The 17,228-nt window shown below is 36.2% G+C and overlaps 1 protein-coding gene across 1 annotated transcript in view; it reads left to right on the top strand.

Annotated features, from left to right (window-relative positions):
* Positions 1 to 12,895, top strand: part of DYNC1LI1 (dynein cytoplasmic 1 light intermediate chain 1) — a 48,351-nt gene extending 35,456 nt beyond the window's left edge. The window contains exons 9-13 of the mRNA XM_072793128.1: positions 1,926 to 1,985; positions 2,108 to 2,152; positions 2,834 to 2,954; positions 4,219 to 4,374; positions 5,952 to 12,895. Of these exons, the coding sequence (XP_072649229.1) occupies positions 1,926 to 1,985; positions 2,108 to 2,152; positions 2,834 to 2,954; positions 4,219 to 4,374; positions 5,952 to 6,064 (495 nt within the window). The 3' untranslated portion in view covers positions 6,065 to 12,895. The remainder of the gene's footprint in view (positions 1 to 1,925; positions 1,986 to 2,107; positions 2,153 to 2,833; positions 2,955 to 4,218; positions 4,375 to 5,951) is intronic.
* Positions 12,896 to 17,228: the final 4,333 nt, after the last annotated feature.

Genomic DNA, 17,228 nt, shown 5'->3' with positions numbered 1-17,228 from the left:
ACATTGATATTGAGCATCTGTCCTCTGTGGGTAATTAGAAACAAGAGAATTAATAACAAGTGAAAAATCACTTGGCATGCTATTTGGTATAGAAGTCTCTTAAAAGAAATGCACACGTCAAGGAAAAAAAACCAACAGCTGTTTTTCGCATTCTCTTTTACCAGGAGAATTACGCTGTAGGTTGTCTTTTATTCATCCCACTAATATCTCCTGAGCCCCTGTTTAGGCACTAGGTGCTAAATAGGGCAATACTGCAATAGTAAATCGGTGTACGTGCCAGTTCTCAAGTGCTGATAAGTGCTGTGGCTATAAAGCCCAGTGGGGGAGAGTGAGGGAGTGCAGTGGCACATGGAGGGATGCTGTTTTAGAAGGGGTTAGGGAGGGCAGCCCCAGTGGCACAGCAGTTTAGCACCGCCTGCAGCCCAGGGTATGGTCCTGGAGACCCAGGATCGAGTCCCGTGTCGGGCTTCCTGCATGGAGCCTGCTTCTCCCTCTGCCTGTGTCTCTGCCTCTCTCTCTCTCTCTCTCTCTCAATAAATAAATAATCTTAAAAAAAAAAAAAAAAAAAGGAAGAAGAAGGGGTTAGGGAATGGCTCTGTATGCTGATGGAGCAGAAAATGCCCATGTCCTGAGGCAGGAATGTATTCAGAGGGCAAAGAGGTTGGAAAAGAGTGAAGAAGAGGGCCGGCCAGACTGATAGGAGAAGGAAGGCGCAGTTAGGACTTTGAATTTCATCTTGAGTGAGGTGGAAAGCAACTGGAGGCAAAGTTTGAGCAGAGGAGTGATAAAGGAAAAGGATTGCTCTGGCTGCTGGTGGAAAATAGACCCATGGCATGCATTGTACAGAAAGAGTAGAAGTGGGAGATGGTTGCTGCTGCTTTTTGCCTGATTATTCTGCAGGTAGAAGAGCCATTATATTTTTATTTCAGAGAAACCAGGGGCAAGTTGCTTTTCACTTTTAAAACACCTAACTATTGGTTAGCATATTTTATAAGCATGATTAATATACCTAGGACTCTAAGGTTGTGCTGTCCAATACAGCAGCTACTAGTCACATGTAGCCTAAGAACTTACTAAGTAAAACTGGGCAGCCTGGGTGGCGCAGCGGTTTAGCGCTGCCTGCAGCCTGGGGTGTGATCCTGGAGACCCGGGATTGAGTCCCACATCAGGCTCCCTGCATGGAGCCTGCTTCTCCCTCTGCCTGGGTCTCTGCCTCTCTCTTTCTGTGTGGGTCTCTCGTGAATAAATAAATCAAATCTTTGAAAAAAAAAAAAAAAGAACGTATTAAGTAAAACTGAATAAAATTAAAATGTCAGTACCTGAGTCACAGTAGCCACATTTTCTCTCCATCTTCCTCTCCTCTCCTCTCCTCTCCTCTCCTCTCCTCTCCTCTCCCCCCCCTCCCCTCCCCTCCTCTCCCTTCCTTCTCTCTCTCTTTTTCTTTCTTTCTTTCTTTCTTTCTTTCTTTCTTTCTTTCTTTCGAGAGAAAGGGTGTGAGGTGGAGGAGGGACAGAGAGAGGAGGAGAGCGAGGTAATCTCAAGCAGGCTCCACGCTCAGTGTGGAGCTGGACGTGGGGCTCGATCTCACGACCCCAAGATCATGACCTGAGCTGAAATCAAGACGTGACTCAGATGGTTAACCTATTTAGCCACCCAGGTGCCCCACAGTAGCCACGTTTCAAATGCTCAGTGGCTATAGGTGACTGGTGGCTACAGTATTGAACAGCACAGCTATCAAACGTTCATACTTTTGCAGATCATTATTGAACAGCTTTACTGTAGGAACTTGGGTCAGGCAGCTCACTTATGTAAATATAATTTGATAATGTTTATATTGAAAAATCTTTTTTTAATCTAGAGAATATGTTATTAATGGTTTCAGCATAATATACTAGACTTGCTCATTTATGCATTGCTCATTTCAGTTTGTGCATGAGAAGGAAATTGTGGCAGAAGATGACCAGGTGTTTCTTATGAAGCTACAGGTATGAAATTATATCAGAAGCAGGTTTAGTATTGTTAGTGGGTAAACTGCTCTTACATATTTCTAAAACTACAGCAATACATGCTGTTAGTTTCTAACCTAGGACTCTCTTGTGTTTTTCAGTCCCTTTTAGCAAAGCAACCACCAACTGCAGCTGGAAGGCCTGTGGTCAGTATTACAGATTTTGACAAAATTATTAAAGTGCCATACATTATTGGTTTAGTTTCTTTTTTCCTTAATCATAGACATGTCTCATATGGGTGTGCTTTGATATAAATTTGAATCAAGAATTCTTTTGGAATTTGTGACATTTTAAAGGATAAACTTCACTCATTTTAAAAATATTTAAATCCAAAAAAAAATATTTAAATCCTAAAGATCCATTTTGTCTTGTCACACAGCAGTTACTATGTGGAAACATTTATATGTGTTACTGTATAAATAAATCTTCACAACAGCCCTGTGAGGCAGGTACTACCAGCCCTATTCTGCAGGTGGGGAAGTGGAGGCCTTGGAGGACCTTATAGCTTGACTGAGATTTTATCTAGTAGGATGAAAGTTCAGATTGGAACCCGGATCTGACTCCCATGCTTATACTTGTAATCACACTCCATTATTCAATATGTTCTTTTTTCATTGAAGGAGAATTTGTATTCTAAATGTGATGGGTCTCTGATATTTTCTGATACTGAGGACATGATTGCTAAACATTTCTAGCAGTGGCTTGTAGAATAAAAGTACCAGTAGAACAGATGGGGGACAGTTAAAAAGTAATTTCTTTTTATAATCACTTTTGTGAAGTTGGATGTTTCAGGTTTTGATAATTATGGCTTTCTTATTTTTACATAGGATGCCTCACCAAGAGTCCCAGGAGGCTCCCCTCGAACACCAAACCGATCTGTGTCATCCAATGTTGCCAGCGTGTCACCCATCCCTGCTGGGTCCAAAAAAATTGATCCAAACATGAAAGGTACATTTTCTCTATTCCTAGGAAAGACAACACAGTACATTTCACACTAAAAGGAAATCTACCTACCTTCCCACCTTTTCCATAGCTGTTTTCATTTTTGTGCAATAGCTTCTAATCTTTGTCTCTGTTGATATAATCTCATAGTTAATCAAAATTCAAACTTTTATAATATGTCTATGGTATAAGCTTTATGAAAATTTTGTATTACATTTAATCTTTCTCCTATGTAGACCATTGAAGAAATTCATGTTAATACATAAAAAAGCTATAAACATAATAAATTGCCATAAGTGGGATTAATAGGTGAGAGTTTGTACATGTTTTTGTCTTTTAATAATGTGTTTCGAATGGCTTATTCAATTTACAAGTCAACATTGAGTGTTGCAACTTTGCCACAACCTAATCAGCATTCTTTAAATACTAGTAAGAACTTTGTCCCTGGTATTTCCTTTCTACTTGTATTTTCCTTCTGTGAATTGTTTCATGTTATCCTTTACCCTTTTATCTCTTGAAACTTCTACCTGTTTTCATGAAGGCTTAGGTAGCGTTTTGTAATATTTGAGGCAGACATTTCTCAACAATTACATGTTTGAAGAACCTTTGTCAAAAGGAAAGTATAGCAGCATCTAACATCCATTTAAATGCTTTTGGTTTTTAAAAATAACATTCTGGGGAAGGCTGGGTGCTTCAGTGGTTGAGCATCGGCCTTTGGCCCAGGGCGTGATCCCGGGGTCCTGGGATCAAGTCCCGCGTTGGGCTGCCCACAGGGAGCCTGCTTCTCCCTCTGCCTATGTCTCTGCCTCTCTTGTGAATAAATAAATAAAATCTTTAAAAGAATAATTAATAAATCATTCTGATTTTTTAAAATAATTATATTCTTAAAGCTTACTGATATTTTGTTTTACATATGAATAGACGTTACCCTGGCTCAAAACCAGACTTGAGTTTAGAATACACAGCTCTTGGGACACCTGGGTGGCTCAGCGGTTGAGCGTCTGCCTTCAGCTCGGGGCGTGATCCTGAAGTTCCAGGGTCGAATCCCACATCAGGCTCCTGCAGGGAGCCTGCTTGCTTCTCCCTCTGCCTCTCTCTGTGTCTCATGAATAAATAAGTAAAAAAAAAAAAAAAAAAAATACACAGCTCTTAAATTTTAAGTATTAATTAATTTTAAGTATTAATTATTATATGTGATTACTATAATAATAATATATAGAAGAATCTGATGTTTTGAGTGAAAGTTTTTTGGCTTTTGTTTTTTCAATAGCTGGAGCTACAAGTGAAGGTGTCCTGGCAAATTTCTTCAATAGTTTGCTGAGTAAAAAGACTGGTTCTCCAGGAGGCCCTGGGGTTGGCAGTGGTAGCCCTGGAGGTGGAGCTGGAAGTGGAAGCAGTGGTTTACCACCATCCGCCAAAAAATCAGGTATAGTTACCAAGAGCTTTTTTTTTTTAAATAGCTTTATTGAGATACAGTTTACATACCATGAAGTTCATTCATTTAAAGTATACAGTTCAGTATTACAGTATATTTACAGAATTATGCAAACCATTATGATCTATTTTTAAAACATTTTAATCTTCCCGAAAAGAAACCTCTACCTTATTTGCAGTAATGTCTTTTTTCCCTCCTAATCCCCTAGTCGTAGGCAACCACTGATCTGCTTTGTCTTTGTGGATTTGCCTATCTGGAGATTTCATATAAATGGAATCATACAGTAGATGCCTTCTTTAATGTTTTCAAGGTCCATTCACATTGTAGCATTTATCATTATTTCATTCCTTTTTAATACTGAATAAAATTCCATTTATGCATATGCCACATTTTCTTTGTCTACTCATCAGTTGATAGACATTTAAACTGTTTACAATTTTGGCCCTTATAAATAGAACCACTGTGAACATGTGTTTTTGACAAATATTTGAAAATGACATATGTTTTCATTTCTCTTGGGTATATACGCAGGAGTGTAATTGTTGGGTCCTGCGGTAACTCTGTGTTTGAGTTTTTAAAGAACTGCCACAGTGTTTTGCAAAACACTGCATTGTTTTATATTTTCAATAACAGGGAACAAGGGTCCCAATTTCTCTACATCTTCTCCAACATTTGTTTTTGTCCATCTTTTTGATTAGAGCCATCCTAGTAGCCATCCTAATGAAGTCATATCTCATTGTGGTTTTGACTCTTGCATATCTTTGATAGCTAATGCTGTTGAGAATCTTTTCAAGTGTTTATTGACCATTTGTAGATCTTTGGAGAAATGTCTATTCAATCCTTGCCCGTTTTTAAGTTGGATTATTTGTCTTTTCATTGTTGAATTTTAAGTGTTCTTCATATATTTTGTTTACTAGACCCTTATCAAACGTACAGTTTGTAGATGTTTCCTCCCATGTATTGTCCTTTCACTTCTTGATGTCTTCTAAAGCACAAAAGGGTTTAATTTTGATGAAGTCCAATTTATTTTTCTTTTGTTGATTGTGTAACTGCCCTTTATCAGACTTTTTAACCCATTTTCCTTTTAAATCCCATCTTCTTGCCACCGTTTTCACAAATACCATTGTGCAGTTACAATTTTTGGTACCTTTTACAGGTTTTTGGGTGTAAAGTGAATTACTTCTTGGCTTTTCCCACTGCCAGTATAGAAGAGTAAGCTTTCCCAAGACTGCTGATATAGTTACCACACATTCATATTCTTTGTGCATTCTAAAATTTTGTTGCTATTTTCTGTTTTACTGTTCTTATTGTTCTGTGCCTTTTTAAAAAATATCTTTATGAGATTAAGTGATAGGTGCTAGTTTTACTTCCATTTGTTAACAGACCCTATGAGGGTTTTTAAAAAAATTTTCTTCGAGAAGATTGATTTTTAAGGATGTTTATATGACTTAGTAGTAGGCTAGATAAAGTTAATGAAACTGTCGGCAGTTTTTAAATGAGGAGACATTGACGTAAAAGATACTTTGACTTCTATCTAAATCTTGATTTTTTTTTTCCCTTTAATGTAGGCCAGAAGCCTGTCCTATCAGATGTTCATGCAGAACTAGACAGAATTGCACGCAAACCGGTTACAGTTTCTCCTGCAGCACCTACATCTCCTACGGAAGGAGAAGCTTCTTGAAGATACCAAATAAAGCCATTTATTCAGTTTTCTGGGATAATGTAAACTTGCCTCTGCCTTCTCCTTCAAAAGTGGAATTAGGGAACTGGAGTGCTTTTTCAGATGGACTAAATTTATTTCTTTTTTCTTTCTTTTTTTTTTTTTTTTTTGTGTGTGTGTGTGTGTGGTTGCCCATTTTTATAAAAGGAAGCTATACAGAAGAAAAATTATTCTACACTATGTAGGATTGCTGTTTGCATTGCCACTTTGCATAAGGAGATAATTTTGGATTTTGAAAAACTCAGAATTTATAGATCTGAAATACAGCCGTGTGATCATACTTTAAAGGCTATTTAAAACATAGGAGGGTTTAGGAAAGGGCAGAAAATAATATGCTTTGGGCATTTGACTGACTTGGAAGTCCAAGCATACTTTAGTTAAGACTATTAAAATCATTTGAAAAATTATGTATTAGTTTTGCTGGAAAGGAGAAAATGACCAATTGTCAAATTTTCCACACCAGTGTAAACAACCACCACACATGGGATATGCTGAGAAAACTATCACTATCAGATAGCATTTTATACACTAGTCATTGTCTCAACCCATGATCCTGTAAGTTGTCATCAAAATATGATTTTGAAATATTGGCCAAGATTCATTTCTTTAACTGAGAAGAAAAGAAAGCACACTGCCTAAATGCATAAAAGAAAAATGCAGAGGTTATTAAAATGTAAAGAGGTAACAGTCTTTGGATTTGTCTATCTATATCTGTATTAATATATAGATATAGATATATATATGGCTCTGCCTTAATATACCCCTTTTTTGTTTGTGACTTTCAACTGTAATCAGTTAATAAAATATTTATTCTCTGCATTCAGGTTCAAATAACTTGTTGCATTCTCTTATACATAATTTGTATTTATCAGATAATGAATATGATTCATTAGTATTTTGAGGTGTTTGACGTAATAGGATTATTAAGCATTCTGATCTTTGTGAGAGACAAGTGAATACATGGTATTCACTATCCTGTAAGTTTCCTTAAGTCGGAAGTTTACCGTGATCAGCACATCTTCCCCACAAGCATGTCTTAAACTACAGAATCTTATGTCAGCATTTCTAGTAGATAAAAAGGTAGCCTTTTATCATTATTGGGCAGAAGCTGTTTTAAAAGCTTGGCAAATGCACTGACACATAGGTCCTCTCTTACAGGTGAGAACACCTGTTAGTAGTTAAACCTGATTTTTCAATATTGTTTTTAAATGCTTGTTTTAGAACCTTCATAAGAACAGTTTGACTTCTTACTGAAGTTCAGCTAGAGAACACATGCACATTTAACTTACATTACATTTAACTTATCATTACAGATAATGGGAAAAAATGGCCACTGCCCTTTACATTGGCCTTTGTTATTATTTTATATATTCCAAAGATTTTTTTTTTCAGCAAAATGTTTGAGGACAATACCTCTACTATCTAACGTAATCCTTTCATTAAAATTTTAAAATCTTTACTTTTGAATAGCATTTGGCTCCTAATAGTTGAATATAAATGCTAAAAATACATGAGAGGGTAATAATTTGTTTCAGGGTGGGAAAAACTTAGGCTGTTCATGGGCATGGAAAAATTAATTTGTAAAAACATTTTGTTTGAGGAAATAGATGAAAAATGCCACTGATAGAATCTTTAGTCTGGAAAGGGTTCTGCAGTCATGGTGGTGTAAAGACCAATTTTTCTAAAGTAGTACGTGATGAAGTAAGCAAGACTAATGAAAGAAAAATCTCTGTACATCATGGTATACTTTGATATGTCTGCTGTGTTTGCATGTCTAGGTCAACTCGTTCTTTTCTGTATGACATTGGAGATGTACTAGAAAATCCTTGGAATTGAGTCATTAGCTGAAATAATTGTAATCGTTCACTTTATAGGGTATTCGGTTTTAAAACCTTGTGATACCATGTTTAAATCTTAAACTGATTTTTGTCCCTATTTTTTGCAAGGAAATTTGTTTTTAAACTATTTAAAACTTTTTTGTTTTTAGGCACTTGTTATTGAAGTATACAATAGAGAAAAGTATACAGATATCAGGTTATATGGATTGAAATACAAACTAATCACCAAGATCAAGGACATTACTGGCATCCATATGCTTCCTCTGTGCCCCTTATCAGCACCTCTACCCACCAAGGGATCACAGTCCCCACTTCCACAACCATAGATAAGTTTTATTTATTTTTAAGCTTTATATACATGGGATCTTAGAGTTTATATTCTTTTTTGTGCAAGGCCTCTTTCAGTATTCTGTGACACATCAACAAATGCATGTAGCAGTAATTATCCATTCTCATTGCACCATAATATTCCATCCTGCAAATACATTATAATTTAGCCATTATCCTATTGATGGATGTTTATTAGTTTCCTCTTGCTGCTGTAACAAAGTTACCACAATTTAGTGGCTTAAAACAATACAAATTTGTTATCTTACTATCTGGCGGTCAGAAGTCCAAAATCAGTCTTACTGGACAGAAATTAAGGTGTCAGCAGTGCTGATTTCTTTTGGAGGCTCCAAGGAGCATATCTATTTCCTTCCTTTGCAGCTTCTAGAGGCTGCTTGGATTCTTTAGGTTCTCAGTCCCTTCTCCATCTTCAAGGCCAACAGCATAGCATCTTCAGCTGGGTGCTTCCATCTCATTGTCTCTCACGCTGAACCTGCTGCCTCCCTTGTGTCAGCATCCATGTGGTTAAGTTGGGCTCACCTGAGCAATCCAATGTAAGCTCCCTCAACACTTCACTCTCCTTACTAACATGATTTCTGAAGAGAAATTGAGTCTAATTCTAATCTTAGCTCCTCTATGGGCATTTTTCCCCCCTTTGGCTTATTTCAAGATTTTGTATCTTTGATTTTAATGCAGTTTGATATATTATGCCTAGGTGCAGTTTTGGGATTTATCCTTCTTAGTGTTCTGTGAACTTTCTGGATCTGTGGTTTAGTGTCTTGACTAATTTGGGGAAATTCTCAGTCATTATTGCTTCAAATATTTTTGCTGTTCCTTTCTTCTGGTACTTTCATTATATATATGTTACATCTCTATAGTTTTAGGATATTCTGTTCCTTGTCCCCTCCCCCTCTGACCTTTTTTTCTCTGCTTTTTAGTTGGAAATTTCTATTTATATATGTTGTCACTCAGAGATTCTTTCTTCAACCATGTTCTGTCAACTACCCCATAAAAAGTATTCTTCATTTCTGTTTCTTTTTATTTTAACTCTAGCATTTTTTTATTTCTTAGAATTTCTCTCTGTTTATATTATCCATCTGTTCTTGCACATTGCCTACTTTTTCTGTTAGAGCCCTTAATAATCATAGTTGCTTTAAATTCATAGCGGGATAACTCATTTTTGCCATATCTGAATTCAATTCTGATGTTTGCTCTGTCTCTTCAAAGTACTTTTTGCCTATTTCTATGCTTTGTAATTTTCTGTTGATAGCTGGACATGATGAAAAGAACTCTGGTGAATAAACTGTTAGTAATGTGGTGGGAGAGTGTTAGGGGGAGGGGAAGCATTCTGTAGTTCTGTGATTAGGTCTCAGTGAGCCTGTGCTCCTGGGCTGTGAACTTCACCGTGCTTCTCATACTCCCATCTTCACCCCCAAGCCCCTTTTCCGGTGGGACAGGATGGCTACATGCAGAACACCAGGGGATTTTTCTCTAATTTTCCCTTTGAGATCCTGGAGAGTGAAACTCAAAAAAGTGTAGGGAACCCCCTATGACTGGGGGATTTCTAACAGACTTACCTACTCAGTCTCCAGCAACTTGTCAGTTACAATTCAGGCTTTCCTACCCCAGTACTGTCTCCCTCATATTTCTGCTTGGGAGTTTCTAGTTAAGCAAGTTGTTATTCTATGTCCACTTGCAAATCTCCCACCTGGGGATAGGGCTTGGCCCTGGGATTTCACTTCTCTGGCAAATCAAAAAAGAGTTGTTGATTTTTCAGTTCAGCCTTTTGTTAGGATGGAGAGATGACTTCCAAACTCCTTGCTTGCTTTCTTGGAAACTGGAAATCTGATTCCCCCTCTCAGAATCCTAAGCATATCTGCAAAGTCCCTTTGCCAAATAAGGTAACATTCACAGGTTCTAGGGATTAGGATATGGACAGCTTTGTAGGATCATCATTAAACCTAGCAGCTTTCAGCTTTTCAATTGCTATTACAAATTGTGCTGTTACGAGCACTCTCAAATGTGTGTGGTGGGAAATATGTTCTAATTTCTATTGAGTATGTATATAGATATGGATTGCTGGGTCCATGGCTATGTGTATATTCAGCTTTAGTAGATAAAGCCAAACAGTTTTTCCAAAATGGTTATTGCATATTGCAACAGTTTGCAAAATGCCAAAATACAGGAGTTCCTCTTTCATGTAACACCTTATTAATGTCCAAACAGTTGTTCCCCTTTCTGAGAGAAGATATATCTAATAAGAGTCTAGTGTCCGGATTATATAAACAATTCTTACAATTCAAAACAAGTAACCTAATGTTAAAATGGCCAAAGGATTTGAATAGACATTTCTCCAAAAAAGATATACATTCTCATTAGCAGTTGGGGAAATGCAAACCAAAACCACTTCACAGCCAAAATTTAAAATGAGTATTGGCAAAGATGTGGAGAAATTAGAATCCCCATACTTCGCTGGTGGGAATGTAAAATGAAAACTAGTAACCACTTTCAGGAACAATGTGGTGGTTCCTCATAAGAGTAAACATGTAGTTACCATATGACCCAGCAATGCCACCTCTAGATAAATACCCCACTGAATGAGAACATCCGTCCTCACAGAAACTTGTATACAAATGGCTGTAGCAGCATTATTCATAATAGCAAAAAGATGTAAACCCAAACACCTACCAACAAATGGATAAACAAAATGTGGCATATCCTACAATGGAATATGTTAAGTTATAAAAAGGAATGAAGTATTGATACATGCTACAACATGGATAAACCTTGAAAACATTGTTAAATGAAAGAAGCCAGTCACAAAGTCACGCTATAGGATTCCATTTATACAAAATGTCCAGAATGGGCAAATTCATTGAGACAGTAGATTAGTAGTTTGTCTTTAATTTTAGACATGCTGGCAGGTATACAGTAGGATCACCTAGTGGTTTTAATTGTATTTCCTTGATAACTAACAAAGTGAAGCATGTTTCATGTTTATTGGCCATACAGATACTCTCTTTTGTAAAGTACCCATTTAAGAATCTTAGAAGTCTTGACCTTTTTATTTTCTTTTTCTTTTGGGGGGAGAGAGGGTGGGAGGAAGATAAAGGGGAAACTGACTTTTTCTTAACTGACTTATTCTTTATGTATTCAGGATGCTAGTCTTTGTCAGATGTGTATTGTAAATATCTCTCATTTGGTGGTTTGCCTTTTCACTCTTACTGGGATCTTTTGATGAATAGGAGTTACTGATTTTAATGTTCCATTTGTCAGCTTTTCTTTATGGTTTTTGCTTTTATGACCTGTTTTAAATCTTTTGCTGCCCTCAAGATGATGATATTCTATGATTTTTTTTTTTCTAAAAGATTTATTGTTTTACTTTTCTACATTCCTGGGATTTATTTCTATGCATGCTGTGAAGTAGGGGGCAAGATTTTTTTTTTTTTTTTTAATGTAGGTATTCAGTTAATTCAGTACCATTGTTGGGAGAATCATCCTTCTTCACTGCGGTGCCCCCTTGGTCATGTTTTGTCCATTTGCATATACTTATGTTTCTGGGCTTTCTACTTTCTTCTCTTTGCCGGTTTGCCTATATTGTACCAATACTACAGTCTCAATTTCTGTCCTTTAGCTGGTAAACAAGTCCTCCAGTATTGTTTTTCCTTAAGATTGTTTTGATTCTTGACTCTACATTTCCATAGAAACTTTAGAATTAACTGTTCCACTCACACACACACACATATTACCCTGCATTTTGATTGAGATTGCATTGAATTTATAGATCAATTTGGAGTTCGCAGTCATCTTTAGGACATCTTCCAAACTATACACAGGAATATTCTTCCACTTACATAGATTTTCTTTAGTTTCTCCTAGCAGTATTTATATTTTTCAATGTATTATCTTGCACCTCCTGTTGATAGATTCTTAAATCAGTGAATTATTTTACGCTATCATAAATGGCATCCTTTTAAAATTTTATTTGTTGCTGGTGTAAAAAAATACAGCTTTATCATATTATCCAGAAACCTTATTCAAATCCCTTTATTAATGTAATAGGTCATGTGTAATTTATTACGTTTTTTTACATGTCGTCTGCAAATAGTTTTATTTCCTCCTTTTTAATGTTATCTTGCTTTCTGACACTTGTACACAAGTATAGAATACTATAGAACCAATGAGAGGAAGCATCTTTATCTTGTTCCCCATCTCAGAGTGAAAGCTTTTAATATTCCACTATTCAGTGTATTTGCTGCATGCTCTTTGTAGATACTCTATCAAAGAAAGAAAGTTCTCTTTCCTAGTTACTTTATATCATGAGTTTTATCATGAATGAGTGTTAAATTTTATAAACATTTTTCTTTATTGAGATAATCATTTTCTTTTCTTAATGTTATCATTTACATTACCTTTTAAGAATACTAAGCCAACTTTGTATTCCTGAAATAAATCTAATTTGATGTATTAGTTTTATTATATTGCTGGATTTGGTTTGCCAACATTTTATTAGGATTTTGCATTATGCACCTGAGAAAGATTGGCCTGTAATTTTCATTTGTCATCATATTTTTGTCAGTATTTGATATCAAGATTATGTTGACCTCATAAATCAAGTTGGGAAGTATTCTCTTTTTGTATTCTTTGTAAAGAGTTTGTGAAAGATTGGTGTAAATCTTGTCAATTTGTTTCTTTAAAACTATCAGACATCAATTTTTTAAGGCCCTTTGTGGAACTTGACAATAGCCCAAACAGTAATAGCCATTACAGTTTTCTTATTTGGGCTTCATTTTTCAGAGAAATTACTTTTACAGTTTGCAAAATGCCAAAATACAGGAGTTCCTCTTTCATGTAACACCTTATTAATGCCCAAACAGTTGTTCCCCTGCTGAAATAGGATGACAGTTGATGATGTCAGGGAATTCTTGCAGAATGTTTGATGAGACTTCTCTTCTCCTGTGGTCATAGTTATTTTAGGAAAAATTATAATCCATACATTAATAAAAAATACATGAAGTAATTAATGTGAAGAAGTACATGGAATTCAAGAATATGTTTAAAGATATTTCTCAGATAACTAGAGAATAGATACGATCATACTTTGAGGAATAATAGTTGATACTGTCCATTTTCTAAAAGTATGGCTACATAGGGAAAGAGAGGTATATACACATACATATATACACACTTACACATAAATTTGGGGCAGAGGGCAGCCCCGGTGGCGGAGCTGTTTAGTGCCGCCTGCAGCCTGGGGCGTGATCCTGGAGACGCTGGATCGAGTCCCACGTCAGGCTCTCTGCATGGAGCCTGCTTCTCCCTCTGCCTGTGTCTCTGCCTCTCATTCTCTCTCTCTGTCTCTATGAATAAATAAATTAAAATCTAAAAAAAAAAAAAGATTACAAAAAATTGAGGCAGAGTTGTACCTTGATCCCATTGTATCACCAAAATCTTTTTTTTTTTAATTTAATTTTATATTTATGATAGGCACACAGGGAGTGAGAGAGAGGCAGAGACATAGGCAGAGGGAGAAGCAGACTCCATTCACCGGGAGCCCGACGTGGGATTCGATCCCGGGTCTCCAGAATCAAGCCCTGGGCCAAAGGCAGGCGCTAAACCGCTGCGCCACCCAGGGATCCCCCAAAATCTTTTTAAAATTAAAATTCTTTCCTGTCTTTTCTTGTGTTAAGATTTTTTCTGAACTTCAAATACCATGATTCTCAAATTTGATCATTGGGCTCCTTTACATGTGTATTTAATAAGGAGACTCCAAAGAATTATGTGAGTCATATTTTAAAAATAAATGATAATATGGATCATACTTATATTTGCCATGATAAATAAAAGCTGGAAAATGTTAAATATTCATTTACAAATAACAATAAGTACGTTATGTTAAATAACATTTTTTATAGAAAATAACTTTTATAAAACAAATGTATTGAAGAGTGTCATTGTTTTACATTTTTACAAATCTCTGTAATGTCTAGCTTAACAGAAGACAGCCGGATTCTAATATCTGCTATATTCTATCTGATGTGATATGTTGTATGAATTCTATGTTGTCTGCATTCTATGAAATGCAGCCTCATAAGTATATAGGTAGAAAAGGTAGAAGTATTATACTTTTTTTTTAAAAGATTTTATTTGTTTATTCATGAGAATACACAGAGAGGAGAGAGAGAGCCAGAGACACAGGCAGAGGGAGAAGCAGGCTCCATGCAGGGAGCCCGACGTGGGACTCGATCCTGGGTCTCCAGGATCATGCCCTGAGCTGTAGGCGGCGCTAAACCACTGAGCCACCGGGGCTACCCGGTAGAAGTATTTTAATAGCTCTTCCAGATAATTGCAGATTTTCTTTTTGGCTTCTAAAATGCAACAAGTCTTAGTTTTTTAAAGGTTAATTGCAGTATGGAATTCATTGATCTGACTTGTACTTTAAATGGATTTTTCCCCTTTGTGATTTTATAACGTTATTTACTGGTCTTTTAGAAAATATCAGTTCACTGGGTTACAGAGTTCTTCCAGGTATTGACATGGAACTATACACAAATTTGACATGTAGAATATCAAACAAATCACATTTTTTGCAAAGATCTCTTTAGAAAAGTTTAAGTGTGGGGCACCTGAGTGGCTCAGGTCATGATCCCAGGGTCCTGGGATTGAACCCCTTGTCCAGCTTCCTGCTCCATGGGAGTCTGCTTCTCCCTCTGTCCCTCCTCCTGCTCATGCTCTCTCTCTCTCTCTCCCTCTCTATCTCTCTCTCTCATTCTCTCCTCTCTCTCAAATAAAATCTTTAAAAAAAAGTTTAAGTGATAGGAAACTGTCAGGCTTAGTGACGGATATAAGTTTTCCAAAATCCTAATTTTTTCTGGAAAGTTCAAGTTTTATGAATGCAATGAATATTATCAGTTGTATTCCTTGTACTGACAAGCTCACTTCATTCATTTTAGAGAAAATGCTGCCAGATTCTAAAGTCTGAAAAACCAGTTAGCCTAAAGTAGTAAATATGGTAAATTTTGCAAGTAAATATGGTAAAATAAAGTGTCTAGTTCAGCTTATAACTATTCAATAGCACAAATGATTTTCCTTGAAACACCATTGTACTTCAGTATACAGCAAAAGTAATTATGTACACTTCCCATTTCCTTATACAGCATTTGAATAAGACAGGTACTAAATGATTACAACTTAATAAAACTAATAATTTTCACTTCATCAAGGGAATTCTTAAGTAAAATTGGGTTTATTTTCACACGTGAAGAATACAATGGCTACAAATTCAGTTTTATGCTACTGCCTTGCTTCATGCTGGAATGCCAGTAGTTTTATTCTATCAGCAGTGCAAACAAATGTTCATACAGTGAAAAAGACAAATGAACTCTTAGTAGTCTTATGAGCATAGTTTTGACCTCACACAAATGTTGCAAAGGTCTCCAGACCTCTAGGGGTCCTCTGATCCCCCTAAGAACTACTGTTATAATCCAAAGCCAAATTACTCCTTGATTTTGCCCCATATTGGCTTAGAATTTAAAACAAGGCTTTGATTCAGAAGTTTTGGTTGATATACTGTAGAATGTGACTCTTCCAAGCATTTTTTTTTTTAAGTCTTTAATTCATGAGAGGCAGAGACATAGGCAGATGGAGAAGCAGGCTCCATGCAGGGAGTCTGATGTGGGACTCGATCCTGGGCCTCCATGATCACGCTCTGGGCCTAAGGCAGGCGCTAAACTGCTCAGCCACCCAGGTGTCCCATTTTTCTATTGAAATATCTTCAGTCTGTAATGCGACAACTTTGCCATAGCTGAGTTAGTCTTGTATACTGTGTTTTGTGTACGTGCACTCTGCTCTCTCCCAAGTTTTGCTCAGCCAGAAAGTACTATTTAGATGGTAGGTGATGATCTTTTGCTGCTCTACCACTGCCTGGTATTTGGAGCACACTTAATCTTCAAGTAAAATAGATATACTTCAGCCCTGCTTTGCAAGATGTCTGAATATCTTAGCCGCCACCTCCATGAGTATCTTAATGTACAAGATTTGCAGTGCCCATACACTGTGGAAAGAGCCAGAAGAGCCGGGCTACCTCATTTACTAATCACATGACTGTAGAAGAGTCATTTATTGTCCTAAAGCCTTAGTTTCATCACCTGGATGGTGGCAAGGACAACTTGTTCAGGTATAGAGTTACAAGTGAGGATAAATAAGATCGAGGGTGTGGAGGTGCTATATAAACTTTGTGCTACACAAATTTAAGTTTTTATAGCCCCAAAGGAAGGCATTTTAATTTACACAAACTTCATAAGTACTAGTCCCATGCATAAATTATTTAGATAATTAAGCAGTTTTAGATACTACCCTAAATGTATTAGTGTAATTAGACCACTTCTGAAAAGCCTGCTGCCTTGTGTGCTTGTTTCTACAAAAACCAGTTTATATATATATATATATCAGTATTAGATCAACTGCTAGCTATTTGTAAAGATGAAATTAGATCCATACTTGACATAAGTCACAAGAATAAACTCCAAATGTATCAGACCTAAATATAAAAGATGAAACCATAAAAGTACTAAAAGAAAATAGAAAATTCTTTTGCATCTGAGTGGGAAAAGACTTTCTAACTTTAATTCAGTCTACATGCAATAAAAATTTTAAATTCAAGTACATAAAAATGATTGAAGAAAACATGATAAAAAACACTCTAAGCAAAAAGGCTTTGTAATATATCATAAGGCTTTGTAATATATCATAGATAAGGAGCTAATATTCCTAGTACACAAGGAACTCAAAATAAAGGTGAGGGAACCAAAATCCCTATAGAGTATAAATAAATAAGCAAAAGACATGAACAGACAAATAAAAAATAATATAGAAATAGCCCTTGAACATATATAAACATGTTTAACTAAGGAAGAAATGCAAATCAAAACTATATTGAAATATTATTGCTTCCTATTGGA

The sequence above is a fragment of the Canis lupus genome, chromosome 22 (assembly GCF_048164855.1).
Source record: "Canis lupus baileyi chromosome 22, mCanLup2.hap1, whole genome shotgun sequence".
Taxonomy (NCBI): domain Eukaryota; kingdom Metazoa; phylum Chordata; class Mammalia; order Carnivora; family Canidae; genus Canis; species Canis lupus.
Note: the sequence above shows the minus strand (reverse complement) of the source record. Positions and strands in the feature narration are given on the sequence as shown.